The sequence below is a fragment of the Gallus gallus genome, chromosome 1 (assembly GCF_016699485.2).
Source record: "Gallus gallus isolate bGalGal1 chromosome 1, bGalGal1.mat.broiler.GRCg7b, whole genome shotgun sequence".
NCBI classification, from domain to species: domain Eukaryota; kingdom Metazoa; phylum Chordata; class Aves; order Galliformes; family Phasianidae; genus Gallus; species Gallus gallus.
In genome coordinates this window covers 78763482-78790872 of record NC_052532.1, presented here as the reverse complement: position 1 = coordinate 78790872, position 27391 = coordinate 78763482, and the positions used below count along the sequence as shown (strand labels likewise).

Below are 27391 nucleotides of genomic sequence, written 5' to 3'. Positions count from 1 at the left end.
GTTTCTCGTGGAGGAGGACTGGGAAGAATTTGCTTTTTAAAGAAGTGAAGGAAACAATCTCAGAAAATCTATTATGTTTCTATGAATTTGGGGCCTATGAACACATATAAATGTATACAGATTCACATGTAGTGACACAAATCCCATTCAAGCCAAAGAATGCAAGGGATGCCCTGGTACTACACCTTTGTTCCCTCCTCTGGATCTTACCCTCTAGGTAAAAAGAGGAATCAGCAAGAATTACCTTGATGCGCCTTCCCAAAGAGTGAGACTGCTGTTTTAAGACCTGCAGGAACAACAGGCTGAGGGAGAAGTCAAACCCATAGAAATCACTTTTTGTTCTGCAAACTCAGAAAACCTCAGTGTAAACTCCAGAGCCTGAAGGTTGAGGCAACAGGCTGCCACATAGTGTGGGTGACGTGTTAATGGCCAGCCCCCATTCACCAGGGCATGCAAGAATGAAAGCCTCGTGTCCCTGGGGATGACAGGAGGACCAGAAGCCCCCAGTCCAGAAGCAGCTGCAATGCTCGTGTTACAGCAAACTATTAGTGTGCACCAGAGCTTCCTGATGGCAGGTGTGAGTGCCTCCATCCAGCTAATCGCTTTCATGAGAACAGATTGGTTGAGGGACAGGGTAGAAGATTAGCACTTTTGGTGGTTAACAGTTTAAGGATCAAATCAGGTTCTCAAACGTGACCTGGAAGAAAGTTGAAAGTGCATGGGTATTTGTATTTAAGTGTTTGTACCAGTGGTCCAAAATGATTTGGATTTGCAAAGAAAAATGTAGGTTGCTCGTAAGAACTAATAGCATGAGGGAAGCAATGAGTAAAGGAGGAGATTTTGGGTGGAGTTTTAAATGATCTGAATGAGTCAAGGATGAACTAGCCAAAAACAGCAAGCAACTCTGCATTACTAAGTAAGTGTAAATGTATCAGGGAATTTACAGACATAACATTCTTTACCAGAAGACAGCAATAAACGTTAGCTGATAGCCCATAAAACAGGATGCCAAATTAGCAAGATCAATGTGAGATCAGATACACTAATAAAATACAAAATAACAATTGCTTATGCCTGGGACTCAGAAGTAAGACTGCATCATTTAAGAATGATGAAGAACATTTATTTTTATTAGTAACAGAGGAGAATGTTAGATAAATTCAGATCGGTCCCCTAGGAAAAAGTATTTTCAACTTGGCAGGCTGAGACCACTTGTGCACAACAATTCTAAATGACTTGGCTGGAGAGATCTCTGGTCTGCTGTGATGGACTTGAATGTATCTTGGAAATGCAGGGGAATGTTAAAGACCAGAATACTGTCAGTATTCAGTGAATAGGCTGCCTGCTTGGTACCACCTCTGGACAGAAGAATGCAGAATCTGGAGAGGGGTCCCATTCATAAAATGGCTGAGAAACGAAGATATAAATAAAGATGTACCATGTGGTTCATTGGAACATAAATCCTGTCAAAGAGAGTGTGCTAAATCAGGCAAATGCAAAATTACATGTTTAGGAAAAAAGAATAAAAGCCAGACCTACCAAGTGAAGATTGTGTTTGGAACAGTGGCGTGTCTGAAAAGAGTTTGGGGTTATGGTGACAAGAAACACAACACGGGCACCCAATGCATTGCCCTAGCAAAAGCAAGTAATGGTGTTTAAACTGGGTAAGAGGGAAGCAGAGGTGTTTTTAATACTGAATGCAGTACAGTGTTACTGCCTCTGAAATACTGTATGCAGTCTTGTGAACAACTTTTCTGAAAGATGTTTTAAAAATGAATGAGGTGGAGAAAAGAAAGAGCAAAATTACTTCAAATCTGGAGAAAAGATGTTAGAGAGGAAGATGCCTGCTTCTTGTATTAAAGGAAGACGGGGTGAGTTCACTACAATGCAGGAATATGATTGCAGTACAAAACATGAAATAGAAGAGAATTCTTTAATTTCCTGGAGGAAGGAATGATAGGAACCAAAGCAGGAAGGCAAAGCCCTTTTCAGAGGGAAAGAAGACATGTGTTCCTAATGGCAAAGTGGTAGCTCTTAGAGCAAACTGCCAAAGATTAGGCTGAAGCACACCATTTCTGAAGTTTTCAGATTAATTTGTGTGCTTTTCTAGTAGATATTCTTTAGCCAAACAAAAGTTGTGACTGAGTAAGAAGATGCAGTCTGTGATACCTGGAAGGTATAGTGGGGGTCACCTAATGGTCTCTTTGGTCCTTAAGAACTCTGCATCTTGGTTGCTGTGATCTCATGATTAGAAGGTGGATGGATCTCCATGGGTTAACAAAAATGTGAAAGAGAAGTCTGTTAGGGTCAAAGACCATTCCTCATGCCACACCATGAAGCTACAGACATCTCAGAACCTTATGATTTCATTTTAAAAATATAGATATATATATAGGTTTTTTTTTAGTCCCTGATCTCATTGAATGCTTATTAAAGCATTGAACCATGAGGAAACTGTTGGCTTTGGATAGCACTGAAAACTTCAGCAGGACTTCACAACCTAAACTGTGTGATGCTTTATCCCTCCTAACATTAAAAGGAGATATCAACTAGAATTTCAGCATTTTCCCTAGTACTCTGCAACAAGAAATACATAAATGGTGGCTATTACTTTGCATCGTAAAGGAAAAGCACAATCCATTAATTCAAAGAGAGTAACAAAGAGAACAGCAAAGTACTGCAGCTCATAGCATAAGACCAAGAAAATACTACAAAGGCCACTAGGAGCCATCAGTATGCTATTCAGTGCAGAATATCCATACTGCTAGGGGAAAAACTTTGAAGTGCAGTGTTAAAGTACATAGACTATTTGTGTTTATTTGCATGAGAAAGAAGAACTCACAGTTGTGAAAGAATATTATTAGAAAGATGAAAGTTCTCTTTGAGTTTCACTGCAAAAGGCAGCAGTTATCTACTCTATCAAGATAGGCTGAGCTGCAAAGCCTGCAGGAGTTTGAACCAGAAATAAAGCTGAAAAACCCTTAAGAAGTCAAGTAGGCTCCTTTTCTTCTGACATAAATGGGCCAATTTCCACAATGCCCTTCATATCCCCCCCCCCAGTGGCTTGATTTCAGAGGATCTCTGTTGACATGGGGGTTCTAATGGGAGTGCATGTTTTCACCATAACCTGCGCAAAAGATGATTCTTTAATACATTGACATAGCAGCAAATTTACAGCAAAGCCTGCAAGAGTATTGTAATGTCTGCATTAGGTCCTGAGTTTGACTACTTTGCTATTCCCGTTTGCATTCCAGAGCACTTTTTGTTCAAGCTCATCCTATGCTTTTCTCTGTAAACCCAGATGGAAAGACCAGAGAGAACTGTTTTTCTCTTTATATGTTTGCTGGGCTTTACATCTTGCAATGTTTATGGCTTTGATGTGACTTTTTAAGCAAAAGTTACAGTGGGCTTTGCATGGGCAAATTTACCACATTCTCCCACTTCATGATTTCATCCAAACTGTACTCCAGAAGCTCTGGTTTTAATATCCTACTGCTCTTTTTTTTTTTTTAAGTTCAGAATCAGAGAAATCAACGCACAGGAAAGCAACACCCTCAAACTATACAGAGTTCCCCTGTTAAATTACTGTCCTCAAACTCTCTTGATCAGGTCTGATTTCCTCTTTAAGCTCCTTTAAAATCTCTTACGAGCCCTGGATATCACTATGGAGCATATCCTGCTTTCAAACATGCTTTCACAACTGCTCCCAGTTTCAGGAGAGTTAATAACAACCAGCACTTCCCCCGTCTGGGCAGCAGAAATCTCTCCTGCGAGGCAGGGTGCCTTCCTTGCCTTGACTTTCAAAGAGAGCAAAAGCTCTGGGGACACCCAAGGCCTTCAGAGCTGCCAAGTTACCCCGGATGTGGAGGCCCCTTCCATCTGCAGGAAATAAAACCTCAAGCAGACACACTCCTCCTGGCAATGCTCGGACACCATTTTGGTTTGGGCCCACCACCGTCTGGGTAAACGCAGTGCTTTCAGCCATGTCCTTCATTGTATCTGTTGATATGGCCACAGATCCACAGGCAAACATCTGCAAGATGTGTAAGCCGTCGGGAGGAACAGCAGTCTGTGTGCTGGCCAAACTGGTGGAGCTTTTAAAATACCAACGTTCTCCTGTCACCAATGCTTTCTCTTTGGCGAGCACCATTTGCTTGTGTGGTCATTACCTTCTGCGAACAAATAACAACTTCTCATTCTAACTTGCAATTGTGCTAAGGCTCCAAGAGGCACAGGACACATGCCTGGAGATCTGGGAGGGTAGAAATAGGGATACTAAGACAGAGACCATGGCCAGGAGAGATTCAGATTGATGAGGATTCAGCTAAGTGAATGTCAGGGTAATGATACACAGTACAGAGGATGCAAGAAAGTAAATCATAGATACTGAGTTGTCTGAAAAGACATCTGAAAACCTGTTATCTATTCTACCATAAAGAGAGGGCTTCTTCTAAAGAGAACAAGTAGCACTGAATTTGTCATGAAAGCATCAGCTCAGCTGAGTGGTTATAATGCTTAAAGTGTGTTAGAAAAGTAACAGCTAGAAACCCTGCAGAAGACATAAACCAATTCAAACGGTGTCTTTAAATGTTAAACGGATGGCCACCACCAGGAAAAGAATTTTATAAGAAATAAAACAAAAAATGAAATTGCTGCTATTCAATTACAAGAACCTACTTCACAGATCAATGATGAAAGCTGCTTGAGGTGCAATATGAGAACAGATATATTGCTCCTCAGGCCATGAAAAAGGAAAAGAGGTGGCAGTTTTATTAGTCAAATATCTTCTTTTCATCCTTTAGGATGGTGTTTGAAGATGGCAGATATATTCTGCATTCTGATCAAAGACCTAGGAAATAGTAACTTTAAAGAATGTGTACTCCATATCATTTCACCTAGAGACAAGCCTTCCTTTCCTCCTTTTCTTCCTTCTTTCCTTCCTTTTCTCTCCTTCTCTCCTTCTCTCTTTCTCTCTTTCTCTCTTTCTTCCTTTCTTCCTGTGGATAAAAAAGCCAGTCATCCTGTAAGATCCTGATGATATTTGTAAGGTGGTGAGCTCATAGCTCAAGAAATGCACTTACAATTGTCAGTCATGTTGCCCTGTCTCATCAGTGATGTGTTTCTTCTAACTGAAAACTTGTTAGATCATATTACTTCAGTCTCTCTGGAAGTAGGCACTCAATATTCTTATTATCTATTCCTAGGTTTTAAAGATTCAATTTTAAAATAAATTATATTTATTTAAACTGAATAGAACTGTACTTATAAGCCTGAGCAAAGTAAATATATACAGTTTGTCAGTTATCTAGAAGAAAACATTAAGCGCACTGATAAAAGAAAAATCTGGAGGATGTTTATAATGCAGTGATAAATATTAAAGTTGCCAGCAGAAATTCTTTTTTTAAAAAAAAAAAAAGAATTGTTGAAGAAAAGGGTTTGATGAATCCCTTTTAGTCTGAGATAACCAGAAAGGTTCTAAAAAAATTCAAAAATGTACAAGTCTATAGGGATTGGAGAGGCTGGATTTCCTGCAAACCTGTAAAACAGAGCCGACCTAAAGGTGACTAAGAAACAGTGTTATGTAAGGGAAAGATTGTGGACAGGCTTCAAAAAAAAAAAAAAAAAAAAAAGACAATATAGCATTCTCTTCAAAAGGAATGGCAAAGGACATCTGGTAACACGCTGAGAAGAGACAGAGGGTGATTAGAGACCAAAACGTTTATTGATTACAGGTCAACTCTCAGAAACCCCACAAGATTTAAGTTGTGTTAGGGACATATTTCCCACAGAACCACATGAGAAATACAGAATTCTTGGATAACCCACTTAAAGGGTAGGAGTGACATTATTGAAAGTCTGGATGCAAACAAGGCAGCAGAAACAGATGGATTTATGTCCAAACCCTGTGGTGTTATTAAAACTATTTATCTAGATCATGCAAAGTAGAGTACCTCCTCTAGAAAACAAAGATAAATGTTTAAAACCCAGATAACAACAAAGCTTAAAAATTGTATTGATTGGAGATGCTATCTCTGGATTTAGAAGTATGTTTTGTTAAATAGAATAGAAATTAATAATCATGGCATTAAAGGTATGATATTTGAAGATACACTGTGGACTTGAACTTATGGTCCATCCTACAGCTCGTCTATTCATAAATTGGATGATGACAGTGTCCTGCCAAAAGCTGATGGCTGTCTGCTTTGGCCGCATGTTTTCTTTGGCTGGCCGCTACTAAAAGCGAAGCATCTGGAGGATGGCTGAGGCAGGACCTGAGATAACTCTGTGAAGCTTACTGCATGGGATGCCTCATAGGCAGAACTGTTTAAAATATGCAGATATAGTTCAGCTTTTATTCAAAAAAAAAAAAAAAAAAGTCAAGATAAAATTTTTGCGTTTTTGCATTTCCCCCACCCAAAAAAACCCCTCAGATGCTAAAGGACTAATTGTTAAAGACTCAGTGAGACACCTGCATAGCTCAGGTCTTTTGAAACACATTGCTATACTAATCCAGAACAATGTATGAAATTTAAAATAAAATAGGTTTTTTTAAAAGGGCTTAAAGAAACTGAGTAAGAACAGATTTCTGAGATTGGCTTAAAAACCTTACGAAAAATGGATGTCCTCCCTCACATTCTTCTCCCGTTTTACTGCTCACTTGTGTGTGTACCAGACAGCACTTTAAAGAGTTGAAAAGCTGTTGTCATGAATTCCATCTGGCAATACACAGAGCCAAAACCCAACAGCTCGATACTGTTAAGGCCTCCCACAATGGGAAGCCTTACAGGCCTAAAAGTGCGGCATATTATTACACAGCTCAGCTGAAATAAGGAACACATCTGAAGGATGTTTTTCACTTGTGGGCAAAGCCATATTTGTAGATTGATGCAGAATGAGAACAGCATGAGGAAATTTCTTAGATGACTGCTGCATAAGAAAGAGATTAAGAACAAAATAATTGGTCACTTCTTTACTTAGCCTATCTTAATATGCAAAATAAGCAGGGAAAAAAAAATGTTCTCCCTTCACCTTTGCAAATTTACCATCCTGGTTAGAAATAAATAACCCCTCACTTGTTCTAAGGTATAGATCTTTTTGCATTGTGATAAGTGTCACCCACTCAGATTAACTTTTTCTGAAGATGCTGTCCAATCTTATGAAGAGGTAACAAAGTAAGAAAGCCCTTCAACAGCCATAGCCATCAGAAATAATAATTTAACAGCACTTATCTGACACGTTTGCCCTTCTGAGTAATTGACATACATGAACTCAAGGAAAAAAAAGTGGAATATTTTTTTTTAAATATATGTAAATTTAATGAAGAAGTAGATACACCAGCACAGAGAATGGGAGAAAGGGAACACATAGGGTCTTCCTCTCCAGTGTGTGATTTGCTCAAAGAAAACCTAAATAAAATACAGTTTTGCATTGAAATATCTGTCTCAGGAGCAATTCAACATATACTCTGTAATGGTAACTTTTCCAGCGCAGAACCTCTTCAGAAACAAGCTTCTTTTCTGTCATCCTGGGGGGTGCCAGGGGCCCAAATTTTCTGTATGCCTCTGAACGGGCTAGTCCCTATGGCAGGAACTGATATCCTCTGGACTACTCACATGGAGTTCACCTTGCAGAGAAGGAAGAGAGGATATCCTTCTTGCCAAAAGACCAAGTATGAAATGACCAAATATCAATTCTGCTCCTTTAACCAGACCTATCTTTTCTTCCTTAAAGATGCAGCCTGCTAATTTTGGAAGATCTTTGTAAGAGAGACGGAGAACACCAGCAAGTCATTTTTCTACAATTAAGTTAGAAGATGTTGTTCATACATATTCTATTCTTTGCTTACACAAAAGATAGGAATTCAGCAGGTAATGAGTCCAAGTCCCTCATCATGACATCTTTCTTGGCCATTACTGAATAATATCATGTATACGTTATTACATATATGTAATAAATAAATTATTGTATTTATATTTTTTTATGTTTGTTATTAGGAGTAATCCTAACCTTATGTGAATTGTATCATGTTAATGCTCTCACGAAGCTTGAATATTTTGATTTGTAATATCTGCATGCTCCAGCCTTGTTTGGGCCTCGGAGTTTTATTTGTCTAAAAAGAAAACTGCCTTTGCTATTGCTTTTGTTTTTCTTTAATGGAAGGTAAATATCCTATGAAGTGCCTGGCCTAATGGTCATGTGTCAGACAACATCTGGAGAGAATTATCAGCAGTAATGTTGCTGTAGGCAAGACAGTCTCAGAGTATGAGCATGGTGGATTTTCTAGGGAAAAGTAAAGACAGAGAATTTTGAAACAAAGAGGGGAAGCTGTGGTTTCAGAGATGAGGTATTAACAAACCAGCTTATCAGCAAGTAATCTAAAACAGCCAGGAATAACCAAGAAGGAGCAGGGTTGATGTACTCAAATAATCTGTTTTAATGATGGGCACTTCTTTCTAGCTAGGCATGCACATCCTTGACAAAAGAATGTCTCTGGCATTTCATCCCAATTTTCTTCCCTGCAAAACCCCAGGATGAGTAGGAAAGATGCTTCACTGTCTTAATAGAGCAAGGAATTAAAAGACAGTAGATGTGCAATGTGCATTTCAAGTCCCAAAGACGTGTGTCAAGCTCTTGAGTATTACTGACAGGCACACAGACACATAGGCACACAGAAGAGATGCTGTACAGCCTGACCTCATCTGTACAGTTTGCACTGTGCAATTCTTGCTTTTACTGAAAAAAAATAAAGGGAATTTATCTCAGTTTACAAAGATAATGTCTATCTTGCTACTGTTCTGCCCAGTCGGCTATTTCCATACTTCTGTCCTTCTGGGTCAGTATCTCATAATGTCAACAAGTGAAAATGCACTCAGGTCACTGGAGTAAGTCTATAGGCACAAGAATGTGGTTTTTGTCTTTGTTTTCGTTTGTGCTACTTCCTCACTCCCTTTTCATCTTACATTTTCTCCACAGTAATTTTTTAAAGATTTCTTTTCCCAGCACTCTGAAGCTTCATGCGCCCAGTAGTGTGAAGGCAGATACAACTGACTTCAAAGACTGCCCAACTGCAGCCAACATTGTGCTGTATGAACTTGGCCTGCTGAGCTCATGAAAGCAAAACTTCATCTGTTTTTTGAATTGCGCTTTTGACCTGCCATAAAAATAAATGATATCTTCTACAGTTATTAAATGGTAGACTGTTTCTTGTTACTACTGTTGTAGAAGTGTCTCTTCCATATGCCTGTCATTAAAAATAATAAATTGGGTTCCCTTATCTTATGGAGATCTCTTATTTTACCCCCTTGTTTTGGTATCTTGTTCATTTCCAGTTATTGTTGCTGACAGACTTTCATAGTAAAGGTTAAAACAAAGTGCAGCAGCCTTTCTTCCTCTTACAGTAGGAACACTAGCAATTCACACCTTCTCCTGCTATTCCACTTCACCAACTGTACTCTACAAATACATAATGGGAGTGACGTGAAAAAGCCTGCACAATAGGAGAGGGAACTGACTTTCATATAAAGACAGCATTCTCGCTACTCCTTTACAACAATTACAACAATTGTTAAAGTATTAATCAATTCCTCGTTTAAAATGATGCCATTTTGTGTAGCTCTTTGCAATTTGATTCGGTATATGTTCTTAGGAAGCCATGAAAACCACAAGTGTCTACTTACACCGCGCAATAGCTGACCAGGATCTTAAGTGCTTTAGTGACTGAACATCGTCAATAACAATGTCAGTGTTTTGTCATGACCAGTTATCAATTATCACTAATATTTTCCACACCATCATGTTATTGACATACAGCTAATACTCGATAACAGCCTTTGTCCTCTAGATTTAGTTCTTATTCTTCCTCCTGTGGTGTGCAATATCCTTTCCAGTGACTGTACAACAAGACAGGGTTAGTTTTCTGTCTAGTTATTCATCAAATAGTTGAAACAAGTTTAGAAACCCTTCCATTTCAACATGTAAAATAATAGAGTTTCTTACTTTAAGGCTGGGAAGCCACAGGCTTTTCTGCCCCAGAGAAAATATCCTTTACCCTATTCCACACCCAGATGCCAGCCATTAAGAATATTAGCATGAGCTTCCTTCCAGACCAAAAAAAACGAAATGCTGCAAACGTGAATCAATGCAGCATTTATTCAAAATAACACAGGGGCAAACTATTCAACAGGAGATGTGGCACTCCATCCTAATGCCCAGGTCCACAGAGGTATTTAGGTACCTCACATGTCCCATTGATGTTGCACCTTTGATATCTGTAGCCAATAGGCATTCACATACTTTTCCAGACAGGAGCTACGACTAGAGATGGTTTCCATCTTGGATTTTTGTCCTTCCTACTCTTTTGTTATGGCCAGTTTAGTTCCTCCATCCTAAACTGTTCTGTGGAAAAAAAGAGGTAATTTTTAAAGGCATTAGTTTCTCTCCATTTAAAAGACCTCACTAAGCTCTGGTTTAGATTGTCTTCTTAAAGTAGTCTTACACTATTTTTTTAATCAAAATATGAAAATTAAAGCTTCTCGGTACATATTACTGATTTCGGTAGTCATATTTTTCTTTCCTACTAACCACCATGATCCTATTTCCTTGTGAAGAATTACAGTATCTCTGACGTTCTGCTAATCAAATGCATTAAAATGCACCAAGAAGTTGTGTTGCAGAACACAATGGGAATACATTAGTCACTTGCCTGTGCTGAACTGCTATCCAGAAACATTTCTCAACTCCATCTATATAATTGGCCACCCAGATTCCTTGAAAAAAGAACTCATGGACTAAACCAAACTGTTGCCACAGTGGTTTTCCCTTACAACCAAGAAAAAGATGGCAAAACATTTTATGTTTATTTATTGCTTTCATCTTCACATTCTCCTTTCTTACATTTCTCAACTTTAGTTGTGCTTCCAGAGTGTTTGGCCAGTGATCTGTAAGTTCAATCCCACTGCTACTGAATGCAAAGACTTAACCCTGGTACTATTAACTGTAATAGGTGCGGAAGCTAGCTCCATTGCAATCACATGAATTGTCATTAGGAAAAGAAAACAACAACGATGAAAAACTATAATTAACATTATCAGTGGTTTGGGCTCATTTTATACTGAATTCATCTGCTAAGTATTTCTTTACATTTTCTCCATGGCATTTCCACGCATTGTTCCACTCTCTCCCCAGTGTTCAACCAGAAGGACAATGGGAGAAAGCAGTTCCATATTTTCAGCTATCTGTACACAAATGGAGCCAACCCAGGCTTCTATTTTATTCTTTCCTAAAAAGCTCCCAGGGCAGTAAAAGGAATGCTGGATCAGTCCTGTCCATAGTCGCATGTTCCTGAGCATCCCACAGAGGGATGTTGTTGCTATTATTTTAACAGCAGATCTCTGCTGTTGTTGCTATTTTAATGGCAGATTTTAAAGCTTCCGCTGACATTGGTACAGACCCTGAAGCTCAGCTAGAGAAACAGAGGTGGCGAGCAGATGGTGATACAAAGGAGGAATGTTGTATCTATAAATATTCTGGTGAAATTCACATCCAGCGCTCCATGCAGGAGCCAACAAACTACACTAAACCCTTAATGCTGGGTCTAAATTAGTCTTAGCTGGTAAATGCGTTCTTAATCTGGGTTTCTCTGCCAGGGAGATTTTCACTCGTGGGATCTATTTATTTATAGAAAATCACTGGGGAAAAAAAGAATAAAAAAATGTTTGTTCTGTATTAATTTTCATTAGAAAAATGTTAGCATTTACCAAATAAGGGGAAACATTTCCCTCTGGGTTGTTGGGGCTTCTGAAGCATCCCAAAGGACTGGGCAGTAGTGAAGACACATCCATCTCCAGGAAAACATTCCTGAAGGTTTTGTCAGATAATGTTACAGTACATCACTTGAATCTGTGACAACTCAAACCTTCTTCCTAAAACTCCAGAGTGTTTTAATGGTACAGTTTAATACTCTGAACTTATGAAAGCAAGTATTAAGCACTAAGTTTTGCATTCGAATGGCATTCTTGATTTTGCCGTAGATGGGTATGCTTTGGGTTTAGGATGATGAATCACAAACACTGTTTTCTTATCGTTGATTTATCAGTGACTGAGTACTCAAATGCTGCCTGAAACAAAATGAACAGGTTCTGAAACATCTTGGCCTGAGGATGATAGAAGGTGAAGCAGAAAGCTAGTGGCAGCCAAGCTCAAACTGGATATTAGGTTCAGGCTGGGGGCTAGGAAAAGGTTCTTCACCAGAGGATGGTGGAGCCCTGGAACAGGCTCCCCAGGGCAGTGGGCATGGCCCCAAGATGCTGAAGTTTAGGGAACGTTTTGATGTTGCTTTTAGACATAGGGTTTGTATTTCGGGTAGTGCTGTGTGGAGCTGGGAGTTGGACTTGATGACCCTTGTGGATCCCTTCCAACTTGGGATCTTTTGTGATTCATCTGTTTGATATCCACATCCCTCCACCCTTGCCTCCAGGAAGTGTAATGTCCTCTAACCTGAGCAGCACAGAGTAATCTGTGCTATGGACATCCATGTGTGTCTGAAAAGCCTGAACTGGGAGGGATGAGTTCTGACATTTCATTTTTATTTTCAAGTGTGAATTTTTTTGCTAACTGTGGTAAAACGCATCTTCTTAACTATTTCTCTACTCATCAAATATTGTGAAAGAAGATCAACTATTGTGAAAAGGGAATTTTGTATTTGGCAGAAATATGTCAGTAACAAAAGAGTGCATAATCCTTCATCACTGGGTACCCTATTGCCAGCTGTGCACTGGCATTATGCAATTGGTGTGGCACTGAGATCTCAGCACTGAAGAAATTGTGACAAAGCTGTGTGGAACATTATTTGCCTATTCTCCTTTCATAAGCAGATACAATACCTTCAGCCTAAAGCATCTCTTTTGAACACAGATGAAGAATGTAAGGGGAGAGAAGGTCCGTCTACATACCAAACATTTTGCTTATATTTCTTTGGTTCATTTTCCCTTTGCACTGAATGTTTTGAACCTACAGTTCCATACTGACTGGACAGCTTCAACTGTGTTTGACAGAGGGACAGAGGTTGCAAAGAAGTTCGGTTTTGACAAATTCTGTAAAAATCAATGGCTGTACGAAAGAAGGGGCCCAAATTAGAGCACAATTGAGAGCCAAATTTAGCTATTTGCTCTGTGTTTGTCCAGGCAGGGCATGCCAAGACTGAGAAAAATATTATAAAAGGTCTAAATACTAACACCTTGCCTATATTCTGCATATCAGCTGCACTGCTGCAATAGAAGAAAGAGCAGGGCATAAAGATTGCTGTTTCTTCATAAACATCCTGTGGCTGAAGTCCAGAAGTCAAGTAATGGCAAAGCTCCTTTCCCCGTCTTTTATCTCAGGTTGATACTCAGAAACAAATATAATTTTTCACCTAATGGCTCATCCCCCTATTCCTATTGTTAATCATGCTGGGTGTAGTGGAGTTTCTTGCAGCAGCTGTACCCAGATCTGTCCAGTGACAGTGGGTTTGCACCCAACCAGCTCTAGCACAGGCTGAAACTAGCATGCTAGACCTGAATTTTGAATTATGGTCATGTATGTCACTATAATACTTAAAATCTTGATGGCATTTTTTACCGCATATAAATGACATAAACATTTTTATCTCCATTTTGAATGCAATGTAAGACCTTAGATTTAAGTAAACACGTAAATTGCATCTGATATACAAGTATTTTCCAGCTCCCAGGGACAATTTTTCTGAACAAGGACATGTGGGAGGTACAATTTCATTTTTCTTAACATTCTGTCTTGCAGTGACACCATAAAAGATGACGGCAGGTGGTTTCTGAATGAACCTGAGTTCCATCATCAGAACTGCCAAACATGCAAAATAAAATCATGCACAAAGGGAAATAAAATCAAAGTTCCGCTAACGTCTAATGGCAAGAAGCAGAAGGGCTCAACGCTTTTATGTTGAAAATATGGAATGAAAAGAAAGCGTGTGGTTCCTCACCTCACAACTACAATAATCTCAATCTACGCTATGGCCAGTTCTGCTTAAAATTACATACTTATAAGATGAAAAATTACATTCCTTTCTGAAGGGTCTATCCCTTACTAGGGTTACACATCACATCTAGAATTCCTGCAATTGAAGTATGAAAGAAATACATTTCAGCCTACATCCTCTATTGTTTACTTTGTGCCACTGACAGAACTTTATGCAGTTTCCATTTCCCCTACAGTCAGGCACTGATCCTACACACACACGGGTGTGAGCTCACCTTTCCTGCTGGGAGTGATTTCAATGGGAGACTCACGGCAGCGAAGGACGGGAATACGTTTTGGCAGGATCGGCGCCTCAGATAGCAAGGAGGAAACTGGCTAACAGAAACCACCTTTGCAAACACAAAGAGTGGAGCAGGAAAGATCCCAGGAACAAGAATTGGAGTTCGATACACTTTTAAATGCCAGCCAGCATTTTTAAAGGGAGCTCTGCTGGAGCTGGAAGATTTCGGAACGGATCAAGCTTCTTTTATGTTTGAGTTGAGAGTGTCCCTTTAAGGATTTACGGTATGGCACAGCCCAGGGTTTGCTTGGTATGGCTTTTCCTAAACTATTATTTTCTTTTGCTGGGAGACTCCGCAACTGAAAGTGCAGCTTTTTTCTTCTTCGCCGCTGTTTGCTCCCATACTGCTAAATATTTCCCCTCCAGCTTTTGCCCTTGCCTGGTTCACGGGATGTAAATGATGCAGGAATTTCTGCTGCTCTGCTTCAGTTTAGCAGAGTGATAATCTCTGGCAAACGATGGCAATCTGTCTTTCATTAAAAAGAGGTTTTTGCACTTCTGTTTAGCGCAGGGAATTTTTTGAATTGTCCTCCTAAGGAAGGATTTCACCCCCACTTTTGCCTTGAGGGAAGTCCCTGCTGCCACGAATATATCTGCTGGATCCATGGGAACGCCGCTGTTGTTGAGTGGCTCCCACCAAAGACAGCAGCGGGGTGACTTTCATGTCTCAAGTCCTTACTCCAGCTGCTTGCTAGCTACATTGAGCAAATAGATGGATAAAGAGATGCTTCTCCCGTTAAAAAACAAGACAATTCTCTGCTGCCCTAGACAAAAATATGTGCTTAAATTGCATGGTAAAACAAGTGCCACTGCTGGAAAAAAAATAAATAAAATGCAAGTTGCTTTCTTCACCAGAGCAGAACTACCCTATTTCTGGCCACCAAACATGATGCTGATAGCAGTTACTGCTTAAACAAACTGTAAGTGCTAAACGGGAACATAAAAGACAGATATTTCTCAAATGCTTAAAAAAAGTTAAATGTTCAAATTCAGGACTTTAGTCAGTCCAGATTAGACTACACTCTTATCCAGAAAAACACACATATTCAGAATATTATTAATATAATACATCCAGTATGCAATACTATAAATCTGTCTGTATAGAGGGACTTACACATGCACACAACATGAGGAGAGTATATAACAAGCAAAATGGGATTTGAATGCAGACGCTTTGCTGTTCACTCTTTGACAGTCACTTTTACTGAACTGGAGGAATTTCCTCCCTGCAAAGATCCTCAGTTTTAACAAAAAGAAAAAAAAAAGAGAGAGAGAAAGAGAGAGAGCTGCGTTCAGTATAAATGGATGAGGGTAGATATTTGGAAAAAAATCATGGCCACTGCACAGCCTCTGCTTAAACGCAGTGATATGATGGCTGGATTGCTCAGCTGCATGCTGAATTTGGCCCTAAATAGGTGTCCAAGGACATGATATGAAGAGAGAAAGGGGAGATTTAAAATAGGTTTCGAAAAGCGATGCCCCCATAAAAAATAACTTTATCTGTTTGAGCTTAGTCAAAATCTTTTAGAAGAGAGAAAAACTGATAGATAAGTGCTTTCAGGAGCTCTGTGTATAAGTGGCTCGATGGCTGATTCCTTACCAAACCGGGAAGCCCTCCGAGGCAGCAGCGTGAGCTGGGAATTCAGTTACTTTTAACCAAATGAGGAACTTGAAGAGGAAGAAATAACGGAACTCTGCAGATGTGGCCTCCTTGTTTTAGATCGCTCTCTGCATCTGCAGATGAGAAATCACTGCTCTCCGTTCCCTTATGTTCAAGACACGCAAAATGTATGGATATCTCTCTCAGCATCCTAGGCAGAGGAAGGGGAACTGCATCTAGGGAATTTTCTGATTTAGTTCACAAAATATACCTTTATAAAATGGAGATTTAGCCTGTGATTCACTGTGCGCTGAACCGATGCAAGACCTCTATTCTGCTTCACGAATTTGTTATTTCTTCATTCTTCACTTTGGGTTTTCCCTGTACTGTGGATTCTGAGTTCCTGTCCCAGTATCATCAGGGGTCACTTTGGTATTAAATGATGCCAAATTCACCCCTCAAGTAGAATAATGACAAACTGTGGTTGAAGTCTCTATTCCCCTCATCGCGAAGACAGCAGGGAAGAGTTAGAGGCATTTCATCTCTGTGCTCAACACAGCAAATTCTATTTCACTTAATGAAGTGCACATCTCAGTATATATATGGGAATGAATGTATCCAACCGCAGTGTAAATGGCTGGCGGAAATGCTGCATTATTAAAGGAAGGTGACTAACCAGCAACACCTCCAAAACATTACTCTTTCTACAACTGCAGTTTGCCCCAGAGCCCTCATCGTGGATTGGCTCTCTGCAGTAATGTTAATGCAAACAAAACAAAAAAGGGAGCTGATCCAAAGAGCCGCTAGCATAAGTAATATGGATCCGCTAGTGTAAGTAAGCACATGTAACATCCTAACTGCTAACAACGAATCGCCTCTCACTTCACAAATAAAGGGGGATGAGCATCCTGATTTGCAGGAGAAAACATGATTGATGTCATGACTGAGACTCAGAAAAATATTATGAATCTGGAGTAAAGCAAAGGAGAAGTGGAAAATAGGGGGAAAAAAAGCAATCTAAAAAAGCCACATCTGTATTTTTCAGGAAAAATAAAGCAAATTAGCTAGCATACAGTTTATTGGATGACTATGGTAATAATGTTTTTCTCCCCATGTGTCTGTACAACAAGCATCACTGTGTTGCAGTGAATAGCAACCGTCTGAGATATAGCCATGTGGATCCCAGCTCAGGATCGCCACACGCTTTCATGAATAATCAGCGAGTGTGAATTTTCATAGGCAAAATGATTAAGGGTCGGTTCACGAGCAAAAAGGCAGCTACAAACCATTGTCGCAAGAAATCATTATTGTATTCATAATTCTTCTTTTAGATCACTGACTCTCACCAGTCTGCATGAAGGAACAGCACTTCCAAGATGTTTTGCTGCTGTGCAAAAATCCTGTCTTCCTCCCCCTTCGGTCCCCAGCCCCAGCAAAGACACAGAAATACACACAATCACGAGTAGAAATTGGGAGCAGAAGGAGAGACTGAGTTTTCTGGAGTAGCTGATTACCGTAAGTAAACTTTAATTACTTCCTTAACGATATGAAACACGCTACGCATAATTTAATTAGCAATCAGAAAATGCCTCTAGGTATACCTATATAATAAGAAACTACACCCACTGCAATAACGGCTGACGTGCTCCGTGGGGCACATAAAAAAGCTTCTGTTTATAAATAATTTAAATATGAATAATGTAAGGAACAGAAAGATCAGATTTTTATACACAAAGGAAATCAGTATTATACAAGCAATACAACTGCATAATAGCATAGACCTAAAAAAAAAATCCACATGCAACTTCTATGGATTATAAAAAGGCTGAAGCTCTGAATAAAAGTGGTGAGTAGGATTCAAAATGTTTTCCTAAGAAAAAAAAATATTTCTATGGAGTTCACTGTAAGTGAGAAGATTTCATCTAAACATTTATCCTGTGATTATTGATTTTTTTCATCAAAACATGGAGAACAAAAACCATGGGAAGAAACCTTGTTGGTTGGTTGGTTGGTGGGTTTCCAAAAGCTTTTCTATGAGAGGTTTTCCCTTTTTTCTCAGGGCCCTCACATATCTGTGCCATACTAAGTGATTATGCATTTGTCCGGTACAACCTACTGCTTTCATAAACCCTATAACCCTAAACCCATAAACCCTATAACCCTATTCACTGTAACAGTATTTTGCATCTCAAGAAGCCATGCCATTCATTATTTTGGGGGGAACACAACATGAGGCATCCCAGATGCAGGGGGTAAGTCTGAAAATAGTCTCTAAATTCTCTTCACGCCACAACCAGCCATTGGGGTAGGAAACAAAATGTTGAACACTTCCTTCCTCCTCTGACCTTTCCTGTCTTGTTTCTTTTGTTCCTTCTCAAAAGAGCTCCCCTTTTGTACCTAGTTTTCTACTCCTTTGCCCCTTTTGGATCCTCTCTCCCCAGTTTCATAAGCATTTCATCCCCACAAGAGTCATGCAAAGGGGAACCTCAGCGTCAGAATGGAGCTACTGCAGCAGTTGCCCAATGGCATTCTTTGTCCCACAGTGCAAAAGGAAAAAGGCAGCAAATGTCCCAAACATTTTCCATTCCTTCTGGGGGCTGAACTGCTTTTTTGATTGATTTTTAAAGAATCAATTATTCCCACATTACTCTGAGTAAATGATGCTCAGCACCTTAATATTACTCGAGCAATCCATCTTGAAACACTCTTAATAAACAGCCACCCTACAATCAGATCTTTCATTCCAAGGAGCAAGAGGGGAGTTTTTCCTCAAGCTTCATTATATGACCCTATTTTCACAAGAGCTATCAATTATTGACCATTCCTGTAACAGCACACTGCTGGCAATCTTCATGGCCACCCTCCCTTCTCTCACCCCCGGCACAATTTCCTGAGTCCCGCAGTTACCAGAACTGCTCTGCACAGAACAACCAGAGCGGGCTGCAAGGGCAAAGCTGGATTTGCAGTGCAGGGACCTGCACAACGGCACCCCAGCATTACGGCTGCGTGCAGACAATGGCAGTAAGGAGTGGGGCCGCCTCGCCAACAGACTTTGCTAGAGCTGTCGGATGGTAAATGAAGACTTTTTGTGCTTGCTCCAAGGAGCCTGGCACAGGAAACACCCAAATCCTACAATAATAGATCTTCTGTTTATCTTTTAAATTCTGAAGTGAAATAAAAATCATTAGGCACCGCAGCCATGTGCTGCACTCTACATTTTTCCTGATTTTCTCCATCCCTCCGGAATAAGAAACAAAAGGACAACTTCTCAGTTTAAAAAAAGCAGCCCTGTTGCCTTGTATGGCAGCTGCCATGCTGCTTTACACAACTCAAAGGCAGGAGTGCTCAGACACCGCAAGGCCGGGCATAATGCCGAACCCTTATCTGACCCAACACAACGGTTTTCATACTACCATACATTTGCAGAAGAACTGAAGACAAAAGGAAAGCACGGTCCTCTCATAGCATAAAAATGGTCATCCCGGTGTTACCCTCTTGGTCATGATTACTTATTCCTCCAGACAGACCCAGAGCTCCAGTAGACCAAAAGAAGCTGAGGAAACACAACAGCCGCTGTTCTGACAGCCCCAGTGTGAGCACTGCACAGCAAAGAGCAGGAAGCAAGCAAGGGTCTGATTTGTGCAATTCACATGTTTGCAAAAGGAGATGTCAGCTGAAAGTTTAGGATTGCCCATCCCAATTGTCGAAAGGCGTTGTGCTATAAGTTAGGGCAGCAGCAGAATCCATACGATTTCAGAGCTGAAGCCTGCTTTTTAGAAAGTTGGTAGGAGCGTTTCCATCGAGGTCTGAGTGGGTACAAGGGAATACTCAACAGGTCTCCTCCTCTGCCTTTTCATCCCGGTAAGAAAAAGTGCTTAAAGTGCATTAAAACTACCTTTGCCTCTCACAAGTGCAAAGTGCATCTGCGGCACTGAGATAACTTCTTCACTGAAAGCAGAATAGAACAGTAACAACTATGCACAATGAATCGTTTCATGTAAAGGATCATCTGAGTGGGACTGAGGGCAGTCTAAGTGAAAAAGCCCATCTCTGAATCTCTCCATCTCTTCTCAAGGTCCCTTCTTCCTCAGCAGATTCAAACCTACAGAACTTTCAGAGACTCCCTGCCCTCTTTGTACGGTGTACCACATATTGCTAAATATTACCATATATCCGATTGGAATTATTATCTGCCCGGAAGCATCCACACAGACAGTCAGCACTTTCAATACCTTGATTAGGAATGCTGCTGTTAGCTGATGTATCTTCTTAAGAAGTCTTCTGTGCTCTCCGCTCTCATTTAAAACAAAGGCCCTCTGGTGTCTTCAGTTCTCCCGTCAGTCTGGGGGCAGATTTCTGCTCGGACGGCTCTTTATTTCCCAAAGCTCCAAAAGGCAGACAGTTGGTTTTGTTCGTTCAACGGTCATGAGGAAAGCGTTCACGCCAGCCAAGAGCACACCCAGACATCAGGGGAAGCCACAGCACCGTAAGCCATTCATAATTGTTCCGTATGCACTCAGCAAGTGATACTCAAACAACTTCTGCCGTGCTGATTTCTGTCTATGTGCTGATTATTAATACCGTTTGTGTCCATTCTGAACCAGCCACTTACGTGATCTCGAGAAACTGTACATCGGTTTGTCAACAATTTCTTCACAAATTCCTTTCCTAAGAATCGTATCTGTGGACATCACCAAAAACGCCCATTCAACAATATTCGACGATCTCCTGTGCTCCCTCACAGAGGAAGAATTCTTAAGAATGAGCCGGTGTGGGTACGCTGTAGTGAAACCATCCCTTGTGACAGTATTTTCTTTGGTGTTTTTGTTTTGTTTCGTTTCAAATACAATGAACTGACAAAGAGAAAATGTCTTCGGAGAGAGGAAAAATCGGTGATGTCGGATTTGGGAAATCACTTTGTTAGAAGGAGAAAAATGAACGGGTAGGTTCTTTTAAAAGCTCAAATACTTGATTTCATCATGATCAAAATCAAAATCTTTCTCTCTCTTTTTTTTAATTGAAAATGCATTTCCCAATTAAAATTACATTTAATTAACTTAGACAGAAAGTCTTGGAAATAATTTAAAAAATGGTTGTGTGACTTAAAAACGAGAAGCATTCCGATGACACAAAAATAAGTATTCCAAGGTTGGCCAAAATCTCTTTTAAATAAAATTAATTAACAAAAGAATTAATAAAGAAAAAGGAGAAAAAAGTAAAAGAGAATGAGAAAAAGAAAATAAAAGGGAGCGGAGGAGAAAGGAGCTTCGATTCAACCAAACCCGAACCCCTCCTCAACACCTTCGCTTTTTTGGCTCAGCCTCCCCACGAAAGATCCCCCACTGGTTTGGGTGCAGGCAGGGCATCCCCCAGCCGGGGTTCCCCTGGTGCTGTGAGCGCTGACTGGGGCCGCCACACCCCTCCATCCCCCCCCTCTCCAGCCGAGCTGCGGTGTTGCACTCACACATATACAACAAACAAGGAGCGACTCCTTGTCACCCCCTTGCAAATGGGAATATTGCAACGAATGCTTTTGTCGCTTCTCGTATTGATTTACTAATTCACTGCTGTCTGATCGTGCAGAATGCGCAGTTAAAGGATGCCAATGGCGCAAATATCGTTGCTGGAACTGGAACGGGCGCTGTGTTTCCTATCAGTGTTAAAATTTCTTAACCGCTTCCCAGAGTGACTTTCATTACCAGAACACCCCTTTATTTGCCCTTAGCCCTCCTCAACGGAGCGTGCCACGGGGAAGATACGGCTTTGTGTTTTGCGACAACAGGTGCCCAGCAAGCAGAAAGGACGGAGTCGTAACCTGCTTCAAATGGTGATGGAGCGAAGGTTTAAGTGGTGATGGAGCCATCGTTTTGATGGAGGAAAAAAAAAGGGGGGGGGGGGGGGGGGGGGGGAGGGAAGGAAAAAAAGGGAAATGAAAATAAAGGAAAGAAAAAAAAGATAGGAAAATGTAAAGAAAAAAGAAGAAGAGAGGAAGAAAAGTAAAAGGGAAAAAAATCTCAGCGTCGCCGCTCGGGACACCGCGCCGCAGCGCCCAGCGCCGCTCCTGCCGACGGGCGGACATCGGACGCACAGATGGCGGTCCGCCGCCCGCGCACCGCCGCGCTGCAGAGGTCGGGACTCGCCATTCCTCGCCAATGCCCGGGGAGGCGTCGGGGAGCCGAGAGCTGGCAATGAGTCCTGCTGTTCTCTCAGAGGGCACAGCCCCTCCGGGCATCTCTATCGATCTCTGGAACGTGCTCAGGGTTAGAAAACCGAAGCCTCTTCCACTGAGCCTTGCTTTATGTCAGCAGTGCAAACTACGGATCTCAGTGTGAGCGCTCAGGGCGACTGAAACCGCATGTGAACAGATCTTGCTTGCAGCGGGGACTGATGTAGCTGCCGTACGAGCCGCTTGCAATGCACCCGGGAACGTTCCGAGCGCTCTCACACTGATTTTAGTGCGTTTTTAAACTACGCTAAGCTGTAATCTAGAGCAGAACACCGCATGTGTGTGTGTATATATACGCACATATGTGAACAACATAACAGCGTTCTTCGAAGCTTGAAACCACGAAAGTGGAAGCAGAGCCATACGGGAGGTGAGCTGCAGGGACGGGGCGCCGATCTCTGACCAGAGGTGACCAAAGCGGTACTGCCGTGCTGTGAAACGGTGCAAACGCTCTTTCCTGCACTCTGGGAAGAGGTTTTTCGTCTTTTCAGTCTGAAAGAAAGCATCCGTTTCCGTAGGAGGCAGACAGGGCTGAAGGGGGACGCTGCTGCCCGAGGAGGGGCCGCTACTCGATACAGGCTCTCGGTCCCGAGCGGGAGGAGGGAGCGGTGATGGACGGTGCGGAGGGAATCACAGACCTGTGCCGATAACAGAAGCTCTCTGGATTCTCCCACAGTTCTTGTTTAAGACAAGAAACGTCGATTGATCTAACAGCTTTCCCCGCGGATGGAACTAAACTACATTAAAAAAAAAAAAAAAAAACACATGATAATGATAATGGTGACGGTTTAAAATACATTTGAAAGGAGGACGTGGTTTGGTGCGTCTCCTCTTGGTTCGCACCCGTAACGCACTGCGGGCTCCGCATCCCCGCGGGGGCGGCGGGACCGCACCGCTCAGCCCCGCGCACGCCGCGCAGAGCTCCTTCTGGCTCCGGGATCCCGGCCCCGCTACGGCCCCCCGGCTTCGCATCGCCGCGCGTGGGATGTACGGGGTCGCAGTGGGGTGGGATGCCGGGGGGGTGGCCTCGGTGTCCCCTAGTCGGGAGGGTGCAGCAGGTGGGAGGGAGGAACTCCCGCAGCCCCGCTTAGAAGTGAGACGGGAAAGTCGGTGCCGGACCCGGGGGGTTCTGCCGAGCGCAAAGCCGGCGTCCCTCGACTCACAGCTGGCGGTGCCGGGGCGCTGCTCAGCAGCGGGGCCCGGGCCTCTGCGCTCCGCTTCTGCCCAACACAGGCAGAGGACAGAAAGCCCCCCGGAGCCCCACGCCCGCACCGCTCCAACAGCAGTCAGAGCGAGAAGCGGAGTCACCCCGCGGGCACGGTCAGAAACGGAGATGCGCCGGGATGAGCAGCCAGAAACAGATGTGTACATCGAAACAACCAACCAACAATAAAATTAATCGCGTTTTTCGTGCTCTGGGAGCTCGTTCGCCCCTGAAGCGGGCGGGGAGCTCCGGCCCCTCATCGGTGCGGCCCCCACGCTCGGTGCGCGCTCCTGATGTGCCGCGCTCGGCTCTCCTATCGCTCAATACCGCTTCGGGCGGCGCAGCGGGCGGAAAGTAACTGGCAACGCTACGTCTTCGCGGGTGGGCAAAAATCACGCCCTCGAAAATGTGGATTTTTGGGGGGGCTGCTTGGTTGGTTGGTGGGGTTTACTGTAACCAACGTGTTCGTTTATTATTATTATTATTATTATCTATTTTTTATTTTTTTACGCGAGATGAGGATGCGCGATCCGACGGCTGCAGTGGCGGAATTCGCTTAGGAACGCGCTGACGCCTTTCTGTCTCTGCGGACGCCACGGGCACCGAAATGCACTGAACGCATTTCCAACCGCACTCTTTCGCTCTGACCCCGGAGCTCCTGCGGGTCCGCCCGTGTGGAGCGGCCGCGTATCGGAGGGGAAACCCCAAAGTCCCATCGGAACTTTCCCCAGAGCCGGCGGTCGGCCGTCAGCCGGGCCGAAATCCCCCCTCGGCCGGGAGTGAATCAGAGACGCGGCACCGCCCGGGCCCCGCGACACGCAGCGGGGGCTCTCGGCCCCGCACCGTGGGGGCTCCCGCCCCGCAGTGCCCCGCGTGGTGTTGGGGCAGCGCTAAGAGAAGCCGCCGCCGCCGCCCACGGCCCCGCATCGCCCAAAGCGCGGCTCCACCCGGCGCGACGCGGAGGCCGTGGGAGGCTGTCGAGGCTCCCCACGCAAAACGCGGTCCCCGGCGCTGCGGCACGGCGGAAGAAGCTCATTTTTCTCACGGTACGGGAGCGCGGAGACCGGGAGGAAATCCGCTCTGGATATGGCAGCGAGAAAGGGGACATCCCCAAAGAGGGGAGGCGAGGAGGAAGAACGGAACCTTCGTCTCCCTCCGTCGGGCGGCACTCCGTTCCCTGGGGCGGACGAAGCCCCGCGGGCTCGGAGTGAATTTTTGCGAAGAGTTCGATAAATCGGGGCCCGTTCGCTCTCTGCCGCCCCGAATCGGTGCGCGTTTTTGCGGCGTTCAGTGCGACGTGCGGGGCCCGCACCGATCCGCCTCCGGCACAAGCGCTATAGCCGCGCTGTTTCCTACGCCATTCAAAGCGGCGATTTGGAACCGGGAAGGTTTTGGGACGCTATAAAAACTCCCTCCTCCGATTTTTGGTATATCGCCAGAGATTTGGCGACGTTTAAACTCTCGAGGTGTAAAGTTTGTTCTTAATGGGGCCTTATAAAGCCGGAATGTGGGGGCCATTACGCGGCCGCGAACCAATTTCCAGCCGGCAGCAGAGGTGCGCTGCGCGGGATTTGGCTTTAATGAAGTGAGCGCGCAAATTGCAGCCGGGACTTCGTTTAAAGTCCATCAGCCTACCCGGAATGCTTTCCCGAACTGTTCCTGATTTCCTTCGCTTTATGAAAAACACCACAGCGGTTCGCCAGGCCCCGGGCGCTTTGCAGCCGTTCTGTCAGCCGCCCGCCCGGCGCGCAGGAGTGTTGGGTTTTGGGGGGGTTTTTGTTCGCTCGAATTCGTGGAGAAAAGGGCAAATTAAACTTCCAGACCAACACAAACGCATCGTATAGAAGCCGGAAATTAGTGAGAAACGGTCCTAAGAAAGACCGATGCGCGCATCTTCTCTCCCTTGGCAAAGCAGATTTCTGGCTCTTCCTTCCCGTATTTGTTATTTTGAAAGAGGAATACCCTTAAAGCCGCGATTTCTCTCCTATCTTTTTTCTTTTTTTTTTTTTTTCCTTTTTTTTTTTTTTTCCTTTTCCTTTTTTTTTTTTTTTTTTCCCTTCTATTTTCCTCTGTTCGCTGCCGCCGGGCGGGCGGTGCCGGGCGGCCGCTGCACTCCGTCTCTCCGGGACGGCGCCCGTAGCACCGCGCAACGGGAGCGCAGCGGCGGGGACTGCGCAGCTCCGGGCCTCGCTCCCTCCGGAACCACCCGGCAGAGCTTTTACTATAGATTTCTTTCAGTTAATCGTTCGGTGATTCGTCGGTTCGTTTTTCTCCCTCCATCTCTTAAGTTCTTCACGGCAGCTTTTCGGCGGCTGACACAGTAAAATCTCCAAATGCGTATATTTTGCAACGTATACAGTGCAATATATAAATTGCAATATATACTGTGCAATATATGTATATTGCGGTACGTGAATATATATATATATGTTAGAAAGGGATTTAGGTGTGACGGAGCGGCCTGGGAGCGGGGAGGAATCTCCTATCCTTTCTCCTACGTGGTGGCAGCAGACATCCTTCGGCCTTCTCCCCTCCAGCACCCAGTACTGAAGGAAGAGTAATTACCGAGAGCGACCTCGCTCCGAGTCCGAACCCTTCAGGGGCAGCGACGTGGCCCCGTCCCGTTCGGCGGCGCGCAGAGGCGGCGCGCACCCACCCGCAGCTCCGCGGCTGAGTTGGAGGACCGGAGAGATGTGGCAGAGGGGGAGAGGGACGAGAGGAGCCCCATGGCTTCGTTGGAGCCGGGGGAGCGCTCCGGGCTACCGGCTGCCTTTCAAATAAAATAGTACGTGTAATGATAGCAGTGTATTATAACAGTAGTGTATCGTAATCACCATAACAATCACAGTAGCGTATAATAATAACTGCAGTAAAGAATCATGGTCACATTAATAGTAATAATAATCGATTATAAGAGACGGGAGCGGAGCCCCGTGCTCTCCGTCCCCAAGCACCCCGCAGCCCCGTTTCCCCCATCCCGCCGCCCCCGGCTCCCTCCCGGCTCCTGCGGGTCCCGAGCCGGGCACGGCGCTGCTCCGGGGGCTCTCCTCCCGTGCCCGGCGCCCCTCTCGGTGCCCACGGGGCAGACACAGCGGTGGCGCGACGTTCGTGCACCCCGAAGCCCCGCGGTGGCGGGGGACCCGGGCGATGCGGCGTGCGTGTCCCACCGCGATCAGCACAGAGCGCGGAGCTGGGGGGGAGAGGGGGAAAGAGGAAGCGGGAGGCGCTCGGAGTCCGAGAGAGATTTAGGACCGGGAGGGAAAGCGGGAAAGAGCTGAGGAAAAGTCACCGTAAACCGAAAATACTAAGAAGAAAAATAACACAAATCCGAGAAAACTCCGTACGACGCCTCCCCTCCTCCCCCCCCACCACCTCCGACCCCCCCGTCCCAACTCCGAGAGTTTCCCGCAGCGGCTGCCGGAGAGCGGAGCGGCACTGACCGGGGTTGAGGTCCAGGCATTGCGTCGGGTCCTCGCCGTCGCCCAGCTGGCCATTGGGGCTGAGGCTTTCCATGGACAAATCCAGCCCCTTGTCCTCCCAGTCCCGCAGTTTCCTCTTTTTATTCGTCCCAATCAAGGCTTCGACCGAGAATGCGTGCGCCCGGGAGCTGAGGGCCACCGCCGACCTCCGCCTCTCGCTCATCTTCCCCCCGGCCCGGCCTTGGGCGGACGGCCCCGCGGCTCCAGCACCAGCGGCGCAGCCCCGTCCTACATGGGGCTGCGGTGCTCCGCGGGCAGAGCGGGAGCTGTGCTGTGCTCACAGGGGCCGCGGGCCGGGTTTCATCTTTTTTTTTTTTTTTTTTTTTTTTTTTTTTTTTTGCCTTCTCCCCTTTCCCTTCTGTCTGTCTCTGATTGATCCAAACTTCTGGGATTTTTTTTTTTTCTTTTTTTTTTTTCTTTTTTTTTTTTTTCTCCCGGAGTTAGGCAGGCTGCGTGCGCCTGTCAAGGGGGGGAGGAAAAAAAAAAGAGTGAAAATATATATATCGTTGGCCAATGGGAAAGAGGGATCGGGAGAGACCCAAAAGCTGTG

General features: G+C 44.1%; 1 protein-coding gene across 1 annotated transcript in view; it reads right to left on the bottom strand.

Annotated features, from left to right (window-relative positions):
- The window catches only part of TBX15 (T-box transcription factor 15), a 91088-nt gene extending 63972 nt beyond the window's left edge, over positions 1-27116 (bottom strand). Inside the window, exon 1 of the mRNA XM_416537.8 lies at positions 26803-27116. Within this exon, the coding sequence (XP_416537.3) occupies positions 26803-27004 (202 nt within the window). The 5' untranslated portion in view covers positions 27005-27116. The remainder of the gene's footprint in view (positions 1-26802) is intronic.
- Between the last annotated feature and the right edge of the window lie 275 nt (positions 27117-27391).